Genomic DNA, 21,586 nt, shown 5'->3' with positions numbered 1-21,586 from the left:
CCTTCCCACCATTTCAGATGATTCCAAGGGTATTAGGGAAGCTTTCCAATAGGAAAAAGGTCACTAGGGCTGTTTATGCAAAAGCCTGGAAGATTTTCAATTCCTTGTATCATTCGGAAGGTCTTCAATTCTGGAATCTTTGCAGGCTGGTGCAGAAAAAGGGCTTGCAATCAGTACTCAGAGTTCAGGTGGCGGTTTTGGAGTTTTCTTGGAAAGAGCTATTGCCTGGGAGCCCTTTGTTGCAAGATTTGTTAGGACTCTGGCCAGGAACAGGCCAGTCCAGGTGAAGAGCTTTCCAAAATGGGATCTTTTGGTAGTTTTTTTTAGGCATTGACAAAAGGAACCATTTTAGCCTTTGGATTCAATTTCACTGAAAAATCTGACACTCAAGACAGTTTTTCTAGCGGCCATTACTTCAGCAGGAAGGGTCAGCTAACTTCACGCTCTGTCGGTAAGAGAACCTTTTCTATCCATTTTAACGGATAGGATGGATCCTCAAGACACATCCAAAACTTTAAACAAAAGTGGCATCGGCCCGAAACCTTTAAGACATTGTCCTACCAACTTTCTGTTCAAAACCCTTCCGGGGATGAAGAGGTTTTCTCACAATTTAGATGTATGGAGAACCCTTTGTTTTATCTGGAGGTAACAAAAGGTTTCAGGTCATCCGGGCATCTAAAGGATCAATAGCCAGGTGCTTCAGATCAGCAATCTCAAAAGCATATTCCCACATGGAATTATCTCCTCCTTTAGGGATAAGAGCACATTCTACTAGAGCTCTCGCAACCACCTGAGCAAAAAAAGCTGGTGCCACTCCCGAGCAGATCTGCAAGGTAGCCACATGGTCAAGTTTTTTGAGGTTTACTTGTCATTACGGATTGGACCTTTTGTCAGCCAGCGATCAGGCCTTTGGCAGAAAGGTCCTGCAAGCTGGTGTCCCTTCCTAATGGGGTAAGTCTCGGTTATCCTCTCATGTGCTGTCCTGAAGGAAATTTAGGGGAAAACAGAATTTTTGTAAAATCTTACCGTAAAATTCCTTTCTCTGAGTCCTCTGACAGTCGCTGCCCACTCATTCAGTCTTCACCAATGGGTATTGACCTCTTATCCATAGGAGCAAGCTAGGCATAAGACTTGTTAAAAACAAATAATTTACATAGACACACCTATGGGGGCTGTCCCACTGGTCCAATACCCCCCTGCTATCAGCATTCCCAACTCAGTTTGGTAGCAAGCAGTTAAAGTCCAAAAAAACCCCAATAGAGGGACGGGGGCGGCGACTGTCAGAGGACTCAGAGAATGGAATTTTACGGTAAGATTTTACAAAAATTCAGTTTTCTTTCACGTCCTGACAACAACGGCCGGAAGGACTTCCCCTCCGCTACAGCCGGAGACTGGAGCCACTACAGAAGATCCTTTCTGGTCAGGCAACTTAAAGATACTGTGCCTTCAGACAGCAGCAGTCTGAGCATATAAAAGGGTTAGTGATCGTGCCACATCCTAAAATTTATTGAATAGAGAACATGGAAGACTGGGAAGGAAGGATTTTCCAGGCAGATAATATAATTAAAATCAATATTTATTTGAATTCCAAAAAAAAACAGAGGAAGAAAAAACAAGTAATGAAAAACATTTACAGTATAAAACCGATTAGGGCCCAAATTGGCTCACCAATCGTGTGTATAACATACAGCAGTTCTAATGAATTTGATTTTACACAAATACATTGCTGTTAGACATATCCTGACTATAAGAAATAGGCTATAATACATCAAGGAGATCCTGTCAATGGTTGGTCCAATTGGAGGCACCGTCCAGCCAGGGTCAAATGATGGTGACAAAGAGTAACAATTCAATTGCTCAACATGTTTCGCCTCAAAGAGTGGCGGCGGTTCCCCATCCGGAGAGGACACCATGGACATGTAGACAGAGCTGGTCAAAGGAAATTCAAACATCATTTCTACATTACTTAACTTACGGGCTTAACCCAAATAGTTAAATAAAAACGCTCTCAGCAATTTCAATTGATTGATGGCAGCCAGATGTTTACTATTCCTGGGCCAGCCTTATCTATACGATACCAAGCGCTGACTAGCCCATGAGTGTCCCTTCGTTACTAACTACCAATTACACTGCGGTGACGTTTGTCCTGCATAACAAGTGTACAGAATCTATCTATAATACTTATTCATAATTAAGCTCCAGACTAAGCCTCTTTATGAGGCGAAACATGTTGAGCAATTGAATTGCTACTCTTTGTCACCATAATTTGACCCTGGCTGGACGGTGCCTCCAATTGGACCAACCATTGACAGGATCTCCTTGATGTATTATAGCCTATTTCTTATATTAGGGATATGTCTAACAGCAATGTATTTGTATAAAATCAAATTCATTAGAACTGCTGTATGTTATACACACGATTGGTGAGCCAATTTGGGCCCTAATCGGTTTCATACTGTAAATGTTTTTCGTTTCATCATTTGTTTTTTCTTCCTGTTTTTTATGGAATTCAAATAAATATTGATTTTAATTATATTATGTGCCTGGAAAATCCTTCCTTCCCAGTCTTCCATGTTCTCTATTCAACTCAAAGATACCCTCAGGTCCAAAGATTGAGGAAGTCTGTCCCATCTGGCCAGAATCTCCGCCTGGAGAGACCGTGTGTGAAACTGTGCAAACGGTATTGCCGCGAAGGCCGACACCATAAACCCCAGGGCCCGCATACAGGCCCTGAGCAACGAGGACTCGTTGTCCCTGAGGGACCTGACCTCGTCCTGCAGGGTCCGGAGCTTGTCCTCCGGCAGAACCACCTTAGCTTGGGCGGAGTCCAGGACCATCCCCAAGTAGGGGAGATGAACCGAAGGAGACAAAGTCGACTTCTGAACGTTGATGGTCCACCCGAACTCCTGGAGCGTCTGAACCGTAGTGGACAGATCGCGCAGCAGGCTCTGACTGGCACTCGACCTTAACAGGAGATCGTCCAGATATCCCAAGATCGCAATGCCCTGTGCCTGTAACAGGGCCAAAACAGGAGCCAGCACTTTGGTAAACACCCTTGGAGCCGAAGCAAGACCGAAAGGTAACGCCACAAACTGATAGTGCGCCTCCGCGATTGCGAATCGGGTACCTCTGATGACCCTCGAATATGGGGATGTGTAAATACGTATCCTTGAGGTCGATGGAAGCCAGGAACTCTCCTGGGCTCAGGGAGGCTACCACCGAGTGGAGCGATTCCATGCGGAATTTTTGAACGTGCACAAAGCGGTTCAGAGCTTTCAAGTCCAGAATTGGACGCACCTTGCCCTCCTTTCTGGGCACAGTGAACAGATTCGAGTAAAACCCCCGAAATCTGTCCCGATGCGGCACCGGGACTATCACCCCCTGGGCGAGAAGATTCTGAACCGCCCCATGAAGATCTTGCAAACGATCTGGGGTCAAATGAAGATTTGAGGGAAAGAACCTGTCCGCGAAAGGAATTCGATCTTGTAACTTGATCGAATGATTTCCTGAACCCACCTGTCCGGAATCGGAAGCAGCCAAGGTTTGACAAAAACAGTGCAGACGTCCCCCCACCCCTGAAACGGGTGAGGGCGTCCCTTCGGGTTGAGGCGGACTGGGCCGCCGCTCCAGCCTGGGCGGCTTTAGACTTGCCCGCCCAAGGCTTCCTCTGGCCGCCATGGCCTTTAAAGGGTTTCCCCTTGTCCTGTGCTTTGAAAGCACGAAAAGGACACCTGGTGAGGTTTAAAGGAAGGGCCCCGCTTACCGCAGAAGAACTTACCCTTAGGATTCTTGGGCAGTAGAGTGCTCTTGCCCCCAGTGACTCCTTTAACCAATTCGTCCAGGGATTCCCCAAAAAGACGAATCCCCGCATAAGGGATGTCAGACACCGTCTTCCTGGAAGTCTGGTCAGCCGACCAGCTCTTCAGCCAAACCAGGCAACTGTTAAGCACCGCGACACCAGACAGGCATTCGGCTAAAGGGGCCTCATCTAAGGCCGCGTCACACAGGTACATAACCGCCTGACTAATCTGGTCCACCATCTCCAAAGTAGTAGGGGGAGGGGGCAGAGTCAGCCACGAGGGTGCGCCTAAGCACCTTGGTCCAATCTGCCACAGCCTGAGACAGCACGACGGAGGCGAAAATAGGTTTCAGCAAGGAACCCGCCACCATATAGGCGGGGCGGGCGAGGGATTCCAACCGCCTATCCGTAGGGTCCCTGAACACCGGAGAATCCTCAGTGGGTACCAGAGTGGCCCTGTTCAATCTGGACATCGTGTGATCCACCTTAGGGGCCACAGACCAGCGCAAATCCGTAGGAGACGCAAAGGGGTAACGGAGTTGAAACAGTTTAGGCACCACAAAATTGCGCTTCAAATTGCGCCATTGTTCATTCACAGTCTCGTGAAACTCAGCGGGGCAAGGAAACACCTGCGCTGCTTTTTGGGATCTGCGGGTCCCAAAAGAGGACCGCTTACCCGGAGGGTTGGGCTCATCCTCCAAATGTAGTGTATCTTTCACAGAAGTAATCAGCGCAGACATAGCAGCGTGTTCTCTGGCCGTCCCAGGGGAGGGAATCATCCCCCTCCTCCGCCTCCCCTTCAGACTGGGAGGAATGAGACCCCTCCGGGGGTAAACTATCTACGGCAACCATGTCAGACTCAGAATCAGAAGAGTGAGAAAACCTAGGCCTTTTCCTAGAATCCCGTTCAACCATCAAAAGATCCACCTTAGACACTAAAGTCACAAGTGCAGCAGTAAGTGTAGATGATTCAGAGGAGCCTGAATCATCCACCAAAGCTGGGGGAAATTTGCTGTCCTAGGTCTCCATAAAATAACTTTTTTAGCGCTGGCCCTTTAAATAGTACGGCGATCCCACCGCAATACACCGCTATTAAGGACTACACTGATAGACCACTCAGGCAGGAATAAAGCTGATAGCCAGAGATATTCCCCACAAAACAGCAAAAACAGACCCCCACAAGTGTTACCATGCTGGCTGACGATCTCCCCTGTATGAGAAAGGAAGTGATGTCACACCGCATGCCCACACCTAAAATGGCGGACCCGCGTTTTTTTACACCGCAGCGGGGCGCCCATGCATGTCTGCACCCAAACACAGCCACAACAGTGTCACCCAGGGTAGGGACCCCCACAACCCACCAGATAGCGTCCTAGACGTGGTAGAGCCCCCGCAGGGATCGGGAGTAAGGCGAGCCCCAGACACACAGACATGAGGGGATACCACAGACCTAGCAGACTGCCATCCCCAGACAGAGGCCCCACACAGAACGTAGTTAATGTACCAGATGGCGTGGGCGCCTCTCATCGACGGGAAGCCTCCCACCCCAGGTGGTGGGGGTGCCGTCAGCCAAAAAACGCAGGACTCTAGCAACGAACCGAACCGCGGTTGAGACGTCCAAGCGAGGTGGCCACCTCGCGGGCTTTCGTCCCTGAGGACAGGGACAGGTCGTTTGCGAGGCCAGGGTGTATGCATAGCCTGCTAAACGCTCGATGGCGGGCTGGGATTCCATAAGGCCCTCTGTCCTGGAGCACCAGGACGGCCAGTCCAACTCCCAGCTCCGCAAACGCCGTAGTCTTCTGAAAATCCGACTAACTAGGCGCAGGAACAAATAAAAAGCTAGTAGTGCAAGAAAAAAACACTTGGAATGAAATAAAAGTAATAAAACAGAGGAAGGATGAGACTGTAGCCCCAGCACAGGGAGAGCCTATCTTACTCCTAACTAGGCAGAAGACCAACTGAGTTGGGAATGCTGATAGCAGGGGGGTATTGGACCAGTGGGACAGCCCCCATAGGTGTGTCTATGTAAATTACTTTGTTTTTAACTAGTCTTATGCCTAGCTTGCTCCTATGGATAAGAGGTCAATACCCATTGGTGAAGACTGAATGAGTGGGCGGCGACTGTCAGAGGACGTAAGAGAAATTCAAGTTAGACTTACTGGTAACTTGTTTTCTAAGTCTTTCAGGACAGCAATGACCCGCCCTTACGATACGTATACAGCTGTGATTAACTAGGATAGGCTTATGTGTCCCAGCGAAGGTACTCTACTAAAACTGACATGTGGCGGAGAGAAGACTCCTTTTAAAACATTGGTGGAGGTGGTGTTTCCTTAGACGGTGGGAAGAGCCACGATCTCTCAGGTGCTGTCCTGCAAGACTCTTGGAAAACAAGTTACCTGTAAGGCTTTAATTTTAGGTTTTATTTCACACAGGCAATATGGCACTTACACATCTGTTGAACGAACTAATTCATTTGGACCAGCTTGGTCAAAAAAAATTGGATTTTTGACTTACCGTAAAATCCATTTCTCTGATGTTCATTGACAGACAGCTCCTGATAGTCATAACCATTGGGTTATACTGCCCCCTACAGGAGTAGGACATTAGGCAGAAAATAATTCTGGCTACACCCATGGGCAGTCCCAGGGGGTAAAATCCCCCCTCTCTGCTATAGCCACTCAGTTTTGTTAGTGTCAGGAGAATTATAACTCCATAGAGGGGTGGGTGCTGTGTCCGTCATTGAACATCAGAGAAATTAATTTTACGATAAGACAAAAATACCATTTTCTCTTTCGTTCATTGAAGGACACAGCTCCTAATAGTCATAACCATTGGGACGTCCCATAGCAGTGTTAAACATGAGGGGTGGGAACAAAAAAATTCCCAAGGCTAGACATTAGCCAACCAGGAAAGCAGGAGCTCAACAAAACAACTGGAGCTCACCTGAAAAAAACACTCAAAAGGATCAGGTCCTCTTAAACAGCAGCCTGCAAAACTTTGTGGCCAAGGGAAGCATCCGCAGATGCCAACAAATCCACTTTCTAAAACCTTGTAAAAGTGTGCATCGATGACCAGAATGACGGAAAGCACTAAGTAGAGTGCGCCTAGACTGGGAAAGGAGGAACCTGACCCCCTAATGGAATAAGCCTGGACCACTGTCTGTCTGATCCATCTGGAAATGGTCGCAGTGGAAGCGGACAAACTTTTTCTAGGTCCGGCCGTAAGCACAAATAGAGTCTGAATTCCTGAAAGACTCTGTAGCTGCCAGGTACACCCTAATTGCCTGGACCACATCCAAGGCATGCAAGGCAATTTCCTTTGGATGTTTAGGCCTGGGACACAGGGAAGGCAACACACTGTCTTCATTTAAATGAAAATCAGACAACCTTTTGAAGGAACGACAGACAGGGGCAAAGAATCACCTTATCCCTGGGAATCCCCAGGTTACGGTGAATGACAGGACAACGCTGCCAGTTTCGAAACCCTGCGCTCCGATCAGAACAACTAAAAAAGGCCACCTTCTGGGACAGCGCAAGCAGGGGAATCTCCCGAATATTTTCGAAGGGAGGCTTCTGTAGAGCTGAAAGCACCAAATTAAGATCTCAAGGTGGCAACGGAGCCCGCAGTGGAGGAACCAAATACCAGATTACCCTGAAGAAAAGTACGCACTAGGGAGTGTGTGACCAAGGGTCGTTGAAAGAAGACAGCCGAAGACGACACGTGGCCCTTGATGGTACTCAAGGCCTATTTATTCAACCCCTCGTTGAAGGAAGGTCAAGATCCGAGCCACCGAGAAGGAGCGAGGATGAACCTCAAAAGAACTCAAACCACACAATCTACGTCTTCCACGTACAATGCTAGAAGTAGATTTCCTAGCTTTTAACAGCGTAGGAATCACCGACTCAGATAAAGCCCTATCCTTCAGCACCTGGTGTTCAGCCAAGCAGTCAAAGCCAGAGACTGTAAAGCAGGATGGAAGGTTGGCCCTTGGGACAGCAGATCCTCCCTGAGAGGAAGTTTCAAAGGAACGTCGGCGACCAGCTGTACCAGATCTGCAAACCAAGCCCGGCGAGGCCAGTCTGGAGGCACTAAGATGACTGGAATCTCTTCTGCTTCGATCCTGCATAGAATTCTTGGCAGAAGCTTGAGAGGAGGGAGGGTGTAAATCAGATGATACTGACCTCCAACGCATCTGTGGTGTCCGCCAGAGGATCCCGTGACCGAGCCACAAACCGCTGCACCTTTCTGTTGAGCCGAGATGCCAACAGATCCAACTTGGGGATGTCCCACCAGAGAGAACTGATGAAACACCTCGGGATGAAGGGACCATTCCCCTAGGTCCAACGCCTGCCAACTGAGGTAATTCGCCTGCCAGTTTTCCACCACGGGAATGTGTATAGCGGAGAGGGCTGGAACGAACCGTTCTGCCCACCTTAGAATGCCGGCTACTGCCAGAACGACCAGGACCCCCTGGTGATTGACATAAGCCACAGTCATGGCATTGTCTGATTGAATGCGCACTGGGCATCCCTGAAGAATGTCTGATTGCTCGGAGTTCCAAGACATTGATCGGTAGTCTGGACTCCTCCAGTGTCCAGATCCCCTGAGCAGAATGTTTGCCAAGGACGCCTACCCAGCCAGACAGGCTGGCATCCATGGTGACCACTGTCCAATACAAGGGCAGGAACGATTTACCCAGGCGAAGCACCAGAGAACGAAGCCACCATATCAGGGACTCCATTCTTCGACTCAACCGGATCTGATTGTCCAGAGACTGCGGAGTCTTGTCCCATTTGGCCAGAATCTCCCTTTACAGAGACCTCGCACGTAACTGTGCAAACTTAACTGCCTCAAAGGTTGACACCATCAGACCCAGCATGCAAGTCCAGAGGGACGACCATCTGCTAAGGCCGAGTCCAGAGTCAGAACCAGATAGTCCAGCTTTGGGGGACGAACCAGAGCAGATTTCTGAAAGTCAAAATCCAGCCGAACACCCGCAGAGTTCATATGGTGATCTCCAGGGTTTCCACCAGAGAAGTAGGAGACTCCCCTCACAGAAGGAGATCGTCAGAGTAGCCAAGTAACAAAGCTAGCACCGGTGCTAACACTTTTGTCAAGACCCAAGGAGCACAAGGCGAGACCAAAGAGTAACGCCACAAACTGATAATGCTCCTCTCCCATAGCAAAGCAGAGGAAGCGCTGGTGACCGACATATCGGAATTGCTGTCGATGGAGGCAAGAAAATCCCCCGACGCAGGGATTCCCACCACTGTGCGAATAGACTTAATTCTGAACTTCTGCACAAAGCAGTTCAGTGCCTTGAGATCCAGGATTGGATGCACCTTGCATTCCTTATTGGGAACTGTAAACAGGTTTGAGTAAAAACCCTGAAAACGCTCTCCCTCCAGGTCACAACGTAAAAGCTTAGCCCACGTGGTCAGACATTGCGACACCAGGGCAACTGTGAATACTGTTAAAAATGACAATTTTGAGGTGCCTCAAAATTTTCATTTTTATATGATTTTTTTGGTTATCCACAAATTGATGGCAGCCGCATTTTTTTATCACATTTAATATTTATACCTAACACATATCCCTGGGAGGCGCCACTTTCTAGTTCTTTGTATAATGGTGAATACTGGCCTCAGTGCCAAACCAGCCAGAGGTTACATATTGAGGGCCACAGCCTCCGCCTACCTGTCAGCCGAATCCTTAAAGGCTGGGAACTCTTCAATCGGAATCATAGTTGCCTTGTTTAATCTGGAAACCGGAGAGTCCACTTCTTAATAAGGGACTCCTCGTGGGGGTAACGCCTAGGAGATCGCTTAGGGACCCCAAGGGGACACTTTGTTTTCCCCGCCTATTTCGATGAAATTGTTGCTAAAGAGTGGGGACAACCAAACACCTTTGCAGCTCTGGTTTGGCTTGTGAGTGCAAAAGGGAACCTTGCACCTCCGTCGCAGCTGCGTTCTACATCGTTAAGGTCTCATGCATAGATCGTCTACCAGCGCCTTTTCATGCGCGGTTGCACATGTGCAGGAATCATCTTCACTGTAAGAGGATATTGGGCGCGTGGTTGCAGACCCAGGAGCGTGACCCACGTCTGCGGCGGCCGAATCGGATTCAGGACCTGAGGAGACAGATGAGGCAGGGGAAAAAGCAGAGGGTGCTTTTTGCTAGCCCATCGCCTGAAAGCCAACTCCGCAGCCTCAGAGACGGGATTAGGTGGGGAGATGTGTTCCAAAGACTCCATGAGTCACCAGGGGGACCCCACAAAAAAGGTGTAACACGCTGCAAGGGACAACCCCCACCGCACTGGCAGCACCACCCAGTCGCCAAGCACAAAGCACCAAGCGAATCTCAGCAGAGGGAGAGAACCTCACCAGACTAACCACCCAGTAGAAACCAGTTTATGATGTTATTCTACATATCTGCATCTTCAAGCAATTGATGTGGACTGCTATGATTTATATGCTTTAGTGCAACTCCCCTTTTCTACAATTGGTTTTCTAACATACCAGTGTTTGGAATTTTGCTGCTTGAGCCTTACAGGGGCGCGGGTTATTTTTTACCAGTAGAAACAAGCACCTAGGTAATCCCTAGGCCTCAAGGACAGACCCAGGCAGGACGAGGGGCCCTGGCAGGAGCCCCCACCAGATACAATTGACCCCCCTCCCTCGATTGTCCGATGCGCACTCCCCCAGCCCCCATTGCCAGTAAAGCGCCCTGCCCCCACCCCAAGAGGTGGACCAGACCACCCAAAAAGCCCCAGCATAGGTGGAGGGGGGTAGGATGGGGTACAGAAGAAGGGGGGTGCCTGACAGGAAGGAGGGGAACCCGGGGGGTCTGACTGTGCATAGGAGGGGCCCACGTCCACCCCAAAACCCTCCAGGGGTAGACAGCTACTCACCATACCAGAGTTACCGGTAAGGGTACCACCGCTCCAGAGAGAACCCCTCCACAGGAATGGGGGGCTGTCAGCCAGGAAGAACACAGAGACCTGGTCGTATGTGAGCTCGCGAGGCGTTTTACTCGCAGGCCAGCCCCCGTCCAGTGGGGCCGACCTGGCGCAGAGCTGCGGTTTACGCGCATTCGCTGGCCAGACTGGGGTGACCACTGGATCTAGATTACCCAGCTGTCGCCTAATCTGGCAGTTGATTGTAGATCTCACAGGAAAAATCCAGGAGAAAAAATTGTCTATCTAAAAAGAAAAACTTTGCCAGGACCAGAGATCCAAGGAGTAAGGACCTAGTTCCTTGCACACTAGGCAGAAAAAAAAACAAAAAAACGAAAATGGGATTTTTGTCTTATCGTAAAATCCATTTCTCTGATGTTCATTGACGGACACAACACCCACCCCTCTATGGAGTTATAATTCTGCTGACACTAACAAAACTGAGTGGCTATAGCAGAGAGGGGGATTATACCCCCTGGGACTGCCCATGGGTGTAGCCAGAATTCTTTTTCTGCCTAGAGTCCTACTTCTGTAGGGGGCAGTATAACCCAATGGTTATGAAGATCAGGAGCTGTGTACGTCAATGAACGAAAGGGAAAACTAAAGTCAAAACCTAAAAAAAAAAAAAATGTCTCCATTTTTTCTAAGTTAAACATGAAATATTATGGGAAAAGTGTTCTGCATAGGTCGCAGACAAAAGTTGGTTATATGGAGGGTGAATGATGCACAAGGTAACACATAAATTATGTGATAATAGGTAAATTTATTGTAATAATATTGTGTGCAATGCACTGCACACTGTGCAGTACAAGTCATGGTGTTTCAACGATGAACAGAAAACAAGACGGACAACATGCAACAAAAATACAAAAAAAGCCGGTACAAAAAATGGCTCATCAGGGTGAAAAATAGGGGATGTGGGAAGATCACATGGAGTGTCTCAATATTGAGCTTGTTCCTCTCACATAATTGTGTATGGCCTGATAAGTTCCTTGTGGAAGCTTGGGTGCGACGGGGGGATTTTTTTTTCTACTTTTACTGAGACAAAAGTTTTATGTCCGGAAGATCTGAATTATAAAATACTGCTAGTTAGCCATGCATTAGGTAAAGAACTCACCTGGATGGAATTGGATTGGTACTTGTGATACTCTGTGTTGGATTTCAAGTCATCAATGTCTATAGTGGGCAACCCAGATATTAACAACTCCAGTTCCTGTTCTGTGAAGATGGAGATGAGACGTTTGGGAATAATTTCATAGAAACCTTCCAGGAAAGCAGCTAACTGCTTACGGATGGCACCTGGAAGCAGAAAACAAAGGTATGTTATACAATATTGGTCCATGAGCATTCTTAACACAATGGCCCATAAGATTAAGTCTGCACTGAGCAAAATATGAAGCCTGTTGAGGCCGACCCGCCTTTAAAAATAACAATTGTCTGGTTGTCCCTGGCTTTTGAATTTCCTAAGCCACTGACCTGGATCAAGCATGCAGCCAACAAAGTCCAAATTCACAAACTCTATACTTGATCTGGCGGAGCAATTCAAAGAACTAAAGACCAATATGGCTGACAATTTTTGGATGTTCAGCAATAGCAGCCTACAAAAATGCCTCAATACAGGATTTCTTTCTTGGCTACTCTGACATGAAGACAAACGACTAGTAGATTGTGCACACACATCTGCAACTTAACCCTGTTTAGATTGCTCTGCCATTAACCACTTAAGCCCCGGAAGATTTTACCCCCATTCCGACCAGGGGGTATTTTGTGATTCGGCACTGCGTGAATTTAACGCACAATTGCGCGGTCGTGCGACGCTGTACCTAAACGAATTTGACGTCCTTTTTTTCCCACAAACAGAGCTTTCTTTTGGTGGTATTTGATCACCTGTGCGATTTTTTGATCACGCGCTATAAACAAAAAAAGAGCGTCAATTTTGCAAAAATAGCAATATTTTTCACATTTTTTTATATGAAATTCCCCCAAAAAAAATGTAAAAATCAAAATTTTTAAAAATTTTCGGCCAATTTATTTTATGCTACCTATGTTTGGTAAAAAAAAATCGCAAAAAGCGTATTTTGATTGGTTTGCGCAAAAGTTATCGCGTTTACTAACAAAGGGAAAGATTTTTGTCATTTTTGTTGTTTTTTTTTTTAACGCGTAATGGCGGCGATCTGCGATTTTTTTTGCGGTACTGCGACATTGCGGCGGACAGATCGGACCCTTGACTGACATTTTTGACACTTTTGGGGTTACCAGTGACATTTCTACAGTAATCAGTGCTATACATATGCACTGTTACTGTAAAAATACACTGGTAGTGAAGGGGTTAACTTTATTTGGAAGGGAGGGGCTGTGTGTGTCCCTAGGGGCGTGGTTTCTACTGTGATTGGCTGTGGCTCTAGCTGTAAGGACACTGATCAACGGATCTACATACCAGATCCGTTTTATCAGTGTCTTTGCAGCGAGGAGAATGACAGGCAGTTTGTTTACACAAGCTGCCTGACATTCTCCCTCTCCCCCGCCGATCGCCGAGTGACCGGCGGACATCGGGTCCGCTGGTCACACGCGCGGGGGGGGTCCGTGACCACGCGGGAGCGCGCCCCGGGGGGCGCGCGCTCGCTCCCTAGACCCTCACAAGCAAGCAACGTAGCCCTACGTTAGTTTGCCTGTGAGGGGCTGACCGCCGACGTAGATAGTCGTGCGGCGGTCGGCAAGTGGTTAAAGAAAAATGGGGGCTGCCAAAAAAAAAAAAAAAAAAAAAAAAAAAAAAAACTTTGCTGCCTGATTGTTAGGCCAACTCTGTGTGTAACCAATATACTGAAAATTGAAGCATGGAAAATTAAACAAATGAGTCTGACAGTCAGAAAATTATGATCTTTGGTTTACCTATAAAATTCTTTAATTGGAGTGCATCACAGGACACATGGTTTCTTCGTAACCATGACAACTTAGGCCCCTTTCACACAGATGGACCGCTCAGATCCGCCTGTCAGTTTTTTTGGCGGATCTGAACAGTCACCCCATGCATCTCTATGGGACATCGAATATCAGCGGAGACATGTCCGCTGACATCCGATCCGTCAAATCTAGACGGATGGAAACCCTATAATCTGGACTGATAAGGATTGGATGAGAACGGACAGACAGTCCGTTCCCATCCGATTACCCCATAGAGATGCATGGGGACCTGACAGCTGTGTCTCCGCACACAGCAGGGAGACTGAGCTGTCATCCTCCTGCTCAGCGGGGGATCGGCAGATCGATCCCCCACTGAGAAAAACTGAGTCCGCCGAAGGACTCCAGTGTGGAAGGGCCCTTAGTCTTAGATTATTCTGCCATATACAGCTGAATGGACACTGGTCAAAGAAAGCAGCAAAGCCTCAGTTTTGAAGCAATGAGGAACTACAAGAGAGGGGAGTGGGGATAGCTCTGTGGTGTACTCCAGAAAAGTATTTTACATGTAAACCAAAAATGGGGTTTTTGTACTTACCGTAAAATCCATTTCTCTGAGTGCATTGAAGGACACTGCACTCCATAAATCATACATACTGGGTTATATTGCCTCCTCCAGGAGTAAGACTAGGCAGAACAAAAAACACCTGGTATATAACCCCCCTCTCTGCTCTAGGTAATCAGTTTAGTAGCAAGCAGTATTAGAAGTATCAGAACTCCATAGATGGGTGGGTGCTGAATCCGAACACAGAGAAATGGATTTTACGGTAAGTACAAAGATCACATTTTCTCTTTAGTTCATCGACAGACACGGCGCTCCTTAAATCATAACAAAGCTGTGCCAAAAGAAAAATGAGGGGTGGGGAAAATAACCCAAGGCTAAAAATAAGAGCCCTTAACCGGATCACAGGAGCCCCGTCTGAAAAATAAAGGTAAAAAGGTCCTTCTTAAAACAGCAGCCTGCAAAACTTTGCGGCCAAAAGAAGCATCCGCAGTATCTACCTTATAGAATTTTGTGAATGTATGCACGGACAACCAAGTGGCCGCCTTGCAAACTTGCGATATTGAAGCCTGATGACAGAAGGCCCATGAAGCACTCAGCGCCTGAGTAGAATGTGCCAAGACAGGGAAAGGTGGAACCTGACCTTTAATTAAATAGGAGTGAGTCACCGCCTGTCTGATCCATCTGGATATGGTAGCCGAAGAAGCGGCCAGCCATTTCCTTGGTCCGTCCGTAACCACAAAAAGCGAGTCTCACCTCCGAAAATAATCAGTAGCTGCCAGATACACCCGAATCGCACAAACCACATCCAAGGTATGCAAAGCAAGTTCCTTTGGATGAACCAGCTTGGGACACAAGGCAGGCAACACAATGTCCTCATTCAAATGGAAGTTAGAGACAACTTTGGGCAGGAATGATGGACAGGGATCAAGAACCACTTTATCCCTATAAACCACTAAATGGGGACTGCGACAGGATAGGGCGACCAACTCCGACACCCTGCGGGCTGAGGTAATAGCCACCCTCTGGGAGAACATAGGCAAGAGCATCTCCCAAATATTATCAAATGGAGGTTTCTGGAGAACCGAAATCACTAAATTTAAATCCAATGGCGGCAAGAGAGACCAGACCGTACAGGTGGAACCACGTCGAACCCTGAATTAAAGAGTGTGTGGCTAGGGGTGGCTGAAAGAAGATTGCCAAGGCAGAAACCTGGCCCTTGACGGTACTCAAGAAAGGTTAAGATCCGAGCCACAGAAAAGGATCGAGGTTGAGGGCCAATCGACTCACACCAAGAAATGTATGCTTTACACGTACAATGGTATATCTTGCTAGAAGACGACTTCCTCGCCTTAACCATAGTAGGGATCACTGATACAGACAAACCTCTATCCCTCAATATCTGGCTTTCAATAGCTAAGCCATTAAAACCAGCAAGTGTAAAGCAGGATGGTAGATTAGCCCTTGGGACAACAGGTCTTCTCTGAGAGGAAGCCCCCAAAGGAAGTTTAAGGCCACTAGGGTGATTGGAAGATCCTTGCTCTTGATTCCTGACAAGAACTGTGGAAGAAGCCTGACCTGAGTATGATGCTAGCATTACCATGGCGCTTGGACGCCTGCGGCATCTGCCAGAGGAACCCGTGATCACGCCACGACCCTCCACAAACCTCGGTATCCATCTGTAGAGCCGAACGTGCTAAAGAGCTGTATGTAGGACTGTGCAAATAGAACTATCTTCAAGGTGGATACCACCAGACTCGGAACCTGTATGCAAATCGGTAGAGAGAGCTGTCTGTGTGACAGCAGCCGGTGAATCACAGCCTTTGGTTCCGGAAATGTGTCCAGAGGAAGGACCATCCTGGTCAGAATTAAAATCAGACCTAGGCAATTAAATTCGCTAGATAGGGATGGGGGAACCTTAGGTAGTTCGGACATCACCTGAACCTTTGCAGGATTTAGCGGATCTCTTTGATGCTCGAAGTTCACGGGGCTGGAAACCAGCGAAGATGTCCCCCCAACCCAATGCTGAAGGGGTCTTGTCTGCAGGTCTGTAGAAGCTAGCTCTAGGGCTTACCAGACCAAGGTTGCTTGTTACCTCCCGGAGAAGATTTAAAAGATATATTTTCCTTATTCTCCGTTCCAGAAGCACAAAATTTTCAGTGGACTGAAACCGAGAGCCCCCGTCTGCAGCGAGGCTCCTTTCACGAGGCCTCAGTCCTACAACATCCCTGAGACATCATCCGCTACACAAACATGGCCGCCAACCGGAGACCATCTAGACTAAAGGAAAATGGCCCACCGCGACATCATTCGGCTACCCACACATGGCCGCCAACCTGATACCAGCTAGACTAAGGGAAAATGGCCCCCATCAGCTACACTGAAGCATGCTGCCATGATCTTTCTTGCACCCTCTGCAAGGGGACCCCCCTTGAAGATAGGACACACGTTTAAGGGAGACACTCTGCTGTGCACTCCGCACTGGTCTCCCCCTGCACTATACCCACGCTGCAAACAGCAGGGCATGCACCTAGGGGTCTCCTACACTGGGACCACTCCAGACTACCAGGGCGGGAAACACTATCCCAGGACCCTTACAGAGCGGGGATAGCCGGGGTAGACCCCAGGGGTCTCCGCTGCATTCTCTGCCCTGGGACCCCCACCAGACTCCAGGTCCAGACAGGGGAAAAAGGGAGTGGGGGGGTGGGGGGTGGGAGCCCAGCTCAGTGTGGGATGTAAGGATGGGAGGAGGGAACCTGCAGGCAGGTCCAACCGTCCCTGGAGGTTACCCAAGTTGCTAGGACCAGAGATACCAGCTGGGAGCCTAGGTCCTTACATCTGACAAGACAGACAGAATAAAACAGATTACCTACAGCAGAGAGGGGGTTTATATACCAGCTGAGGACGGCCCATTGGTGTAGCCAAGCGTTTTTTGTTCTGCCTACTTCTGCTCCTGGAGGAGGCAATAAAACCCACTAATTAGGATTTATGGAGCACTGTATCCGTCGATGAATGAAAGAGAAAATCCTAATTTCTTTATTGTACATTATAGAACACAGGGTTTTTTCTTATTCATGACTACTTGGGATCCGTCGATGAATGAAAGAGAAAATCCTAATTTCTCTTACGTCCTCCGACAGTCGCCGCCATCTTCATATTCGTCACAATGGGGTATTAGACTTTGCTCCGTAGGAGTAGCTAGGCAACAGAATATGTCAATATTAAAGCTTTTAACATATCCCCACCCCAGGGGGGTGGTCCCCTCAGTCTATACCCTCCTGCTTCCTGTTTCCTGCTCCAGTTTCAATGTCTAGCTTTCAGGAGTTAGCTGGCTATCTCTATGCTGGGGCATTTTGTCTCAGTCTTCTCTCTTTTTTGATTTTATTTGAGTTTCTCTCTTTCTTTATTTAGCTGTTATTTTTACCAGCAATAGTTAGATCTTTGGATGAAGAGGATAATGCGGGCTGCGTCTCGGGCTGACTCCCCTGGTCGCAGGTTGTGGGTCAGTGGCTTCTCAGCCCGCCATCGAGCGTTCAGTCAGAAACCGCTCCTGAGTTTTCTGAACGACCCATCCCTGTTCCGTGCAGGGATGCTAGGGTGAGGTGGCTACCTCACTGGACGCTGTGCGGTTTCTCAACCCACCTTCTGCTGCGTCCTGGATGCGACTCTCCCTGTCTCATGTACAGCGGCTTGTTCGCCTGTGCGGGTCCCCCACGCCATGTAAGAGGTAAGTGTATTCATGTGGGGACCTGTGTCTGGGGGGTGTCAGTCTAGGACTGTGTTACCTTGCCCTGTGTTCACACTATTGAGGTTTCCCTATCTCTCACACTGCATGCTGTGGGCTGCAAGGAGGGGGGGCTGTGCTGCACTTCTGTGTCAGTCTGAGTGTGTGAACGGCTGTGTGCTGTGGAACTTGATGCTATCATGTTTGGGGCACATTACAGCGCCGCTGCGGCGGTCCACCATGTTCTTTATAACTATGTGGTGTATTTTTATTCCACCTTCATGAGGTGGGGGAGCGGCATTTTCGGCGCCAAACGGCGCCATTTTGGCTGTACTCGCTCCGGCCGCATGGTACACATGCATGGCGGCCATTTTCTTGTAGCCTCCCATAGGCTTTAATGGAGCACCCTGAATATCAGCAACTTTTCTACAGGAGCACCGATCTGGCCAGCAGCAGCAGCGGTCTCTCCAGGTTTTTTCCCTCTATTCTCTGTATCCTTGCCTGAGTATAACTTCTCCCTGTGGGGGTCCCTGGTGTGGGTGTGCTTGGGTGGCGGTGGGCTACGTTCGCAGCGCCTTATTTAAAGGGGCGGTCACCCATTCTATTTTACTCTTTTTGGGGCATGGATTCTCAGGAAAGCAAATTTCCTGTCACATTGGTGGGAAGCCAGGGGTTTTCCCCCTCGGGGGGGGGGGGGGATTTGGCTGCGATTGTGGCTAGCCTTGCGACTCAGGTGCAATTGCTGATGGCTGCTCAATCCTCAAAAAGGCCCAGAGTTTTCAATTTCCTCTGATTCAGAGGGTGTTGGTGATGGGGCTGCTGTTGCTGGGGTCTCCTTGTCGGGGTCCCGTTCCTCCCTGGACCTTGTAGGGTCAGAAATGGAGGCTGAGGGGGTTGATATTTCTCCCCCTGGCTCGTCTGAAGAGCTTGCACTCATGGATGAATTGGTTGCTTCTATCAAGCAAACACTGCGTTTACAGGATGAACCATGTCCTCCTGCTGCCTTGGCGGCTTATGGGACGCAGAAAAGACGCAAAACATCGCAGGTATTTACCTGCACTGATGATTTTCAATGCGCTGTAAAGGAACATTGGCGTAATATACGCAAGCCTTTTGCTATACCAAGTAGGTTTAAGCTGCGCTATCCTTTTACGCCCGCTACTGATGGGCGTTGGTGTGTCCCACCTCCGGTGGATCACGCGATAGCGGTTCTGAATAAGCCCACTGCGATTCCTGCTGAGGATATCCCGGTGTTCCGGGATGCCACGGACAAACGGACGGAGTCCCTTGCCCGTCATGCCTATTCTATTATGGGTTCTATGCTGAAAGCTTTATTTGCTTCACTTATGGCGGCCCAGGCTGTCGCGAGCTGGATGCAGGTGCTTAAATCGCGTCCTGGTGGCTGATTCTGCCCTCCAGGCGACTTTGGATATGGTGGATCAAATCCACCAGGGTGTCATGTATTTGTGTGATGCGGACCTGGATATGGTTCGGTTGGCTGCACGTGTACATGGTGTGGCGGTATTGTCTCGCCGTTTTGGTTTGGTTGAAGTGTTGGTCGGTGGACCAATCTTCGCGCAAGACCTTGGCTAATCTGCCCTATGATGGTTCTCGCCTTTTTGGTGAGTCCCTAGATACGTTAATTAGGGGGTTCACGGGTGATAAGAGCACGCTCTTACCCTAATCCCACAAGGCTAAGACGGCTCCTGGTAAGAAGCCGTGGACTGGTAAGCAATAGTCCGGTTCAGCGGCCCACAACAGTGCGGCCTGAAGGGGCGCCCTCACCCGACTCTGGGGTGGGGGGACGCTTGCTCGGTTTCCTTCAGCCATGGCTGTCCCGGGTTCGGGACAGGTGGGTTCAGGAAATCGTTCGATCTGGCTACGAGATCGAGTTTCTCTATAGGCCGGAGCGCAGATTTTTTCCCTCAAATCTTCTACTGTCCCCGGAGCGTTTGCGGGATCTGCATCTAGCGGTGCAGGACCTGAGGGCTCAGGGAGTGGTGGTCCCGGTGCCTCATCGGGACAGGTTTCGGGGGTTCTATTCCAATCTGTTCACCGTGCCCGGGAAGGAGGGCAAGGTACGTCCGATTCTGGACTTAAAGGCGCTGAACCGCTTTGTGCGGGTGCGCAAGTTCCGCATGGAATCTCTGCGGTCGGTGGTGGCTGCCCTGGTTCCGGGGGAGTTCATGGCTTCCATCGACTTGAAGGATGCGTATCTTCACATCCCGAATTTCGAGGGTCACCAGAGGTACCTTCGATTCGCCATAGCGGAGGATCACTACCAATTTGTGGCGTTGCCCTTTGGTCTCGCCTCGGCTCCACGGGTGTTCACCAAGGTGCGGGCACCGGTTTTTGGCTTGTTGAGAGCCCAGGGCGTCTCTGTCCTAGGGTATCTGGACGATATTCTGGTTCGGTCTGCGACCAGCCAGGGTCTGGAGAAGGCTCTGTCCGTTACGATGCAGTCTCTGCAGGAGTTTGGTTGGACGATAACTTTTCCAAAGTCAGCACTGTGCCCATCGGTTCGTCTCCCTTACCTGGGAATGGTTCTGGACTCTGTCCAGGCGAAGGTCTTCCTACCGGACGACAAACTCAGAGGACTCTTCAGGAAGGAAGTCAGGTCCCTCAGGGACGCTCCGTCCTCGTCCACTCGGACGTGCATGAGATGTCTGGGATTGATGGTCTCGGCTTTCGAGGCGATTCCCTTCGCCCAGTTTCACACGCGGGGTCTCCAAGCGGAGATCCTGTCCAGGTGGGACGGGCGACCGCGATCTCTGGATCCGGATTTCGTTGGGCCATTGCACCAGAAGGGTTCTTCTGTGGTGGCTCCTGTCCCCGCCGGTGTCAGGGGGCAAGTCTTTTCGTCCTCTCTCATGGACGGTGGTCACCACGGATGCCAGCCTGTCGGGCTGGGGTGGTGTTCTGGGCGTTCTGTCCGCCCAGGGAACTTGGTCGGAGGGGGAATCCTCCCTTCCGGTTAGCATTCTGGAATTGCGTGCGATGATTCTCTGCCTTCAACGTTGGCCGGACAGGCTGCAGGGCTGTCCGGTTCGGGTGCAGACGGACATTGCCACGGCGGTGGCTTACGTCATTCGCCAAGGGGACACCAAGAGGGCCCGGGTGGCTCGGGAAGTGGCCGACATTCTGTCTTGGGCCGAGACGCATGTCCCGGCGATATCGGCGGTTCACATTCCAGGGGTTGGAGAACTGGCGGGCGGATTATCTGATGCCGCCAGTCCCTGGACCAGGGGGAATGGCCCCTCCGTCCGGGTGTTCTCCAGATGTTGTGCGCGACGTGGGGTCTTCCGGAGGTGGACCTGTTCGAGTCTCGTCTGTACAGCAAGGTGTACAGGTTCGTGGCAAGGCCACGCGATCCTCGGGCAGACGCGTCAGACGAGTTGGTAGCTCCGTGGCATCAGTACCGACTGATGTATGCGTTTTCACCGTTTCAATTGATGCCCAGGTTCCTTCGCAGGTTGGTCTCGGAACCAAAACACGGTGATTCTTGTGACACCGGACTGGCCTCGCCGGTCCTGATACGCAGACCTCGTGCATTTGGCGGTCGACGCCCCGTGGCGTCTGCCTCTTCGGGAAGATCTCCGGTCTCAAGGGCTGATATTTCATCCTGCCTTGCAGTCGCTGGCTTTGCCGGCC

General features: G+C 49.6%; 1 protein-coding gene across 1 annotated transcript in view; it reads right to left on the bottom strand.

Annotated features, from left to right (window-relative positions):
- The window catches only part of HUWE1 (HECT, UBA and WWE domain containing E3 ubiquitin protein ligase 1), a 484,118-nt gene that overhangs the window by 14,118 nt on the left and 448,414 nt on the right, over window positions 1–21,586 (bottom strand). The window contains exon 80 of the mRNA XM_082264230.1: window positions 11,872–12,053. Coding sequence (XP_082120356.1) covers window positions 11,872–12,053 — 182 coding nt within the window. The remainder of the gene's footprint in view (window positions 1–11,871; window positions 12,054–21,586) is intronic.

Source organism: Pelophylax lessonae (assembly GCF_965119305.1).
Source record: "Pelophylax lessonae genome assembly, chromosome: 7".
NCBI lineage: Eukaryota > Metazoa > Chordata > Amphibia > Anura > Ranidae > Pelophylax > Pelophylax lessonae.
This window is presented reverse-complemented; position numbering and strand designations above follow the sequence as displayed.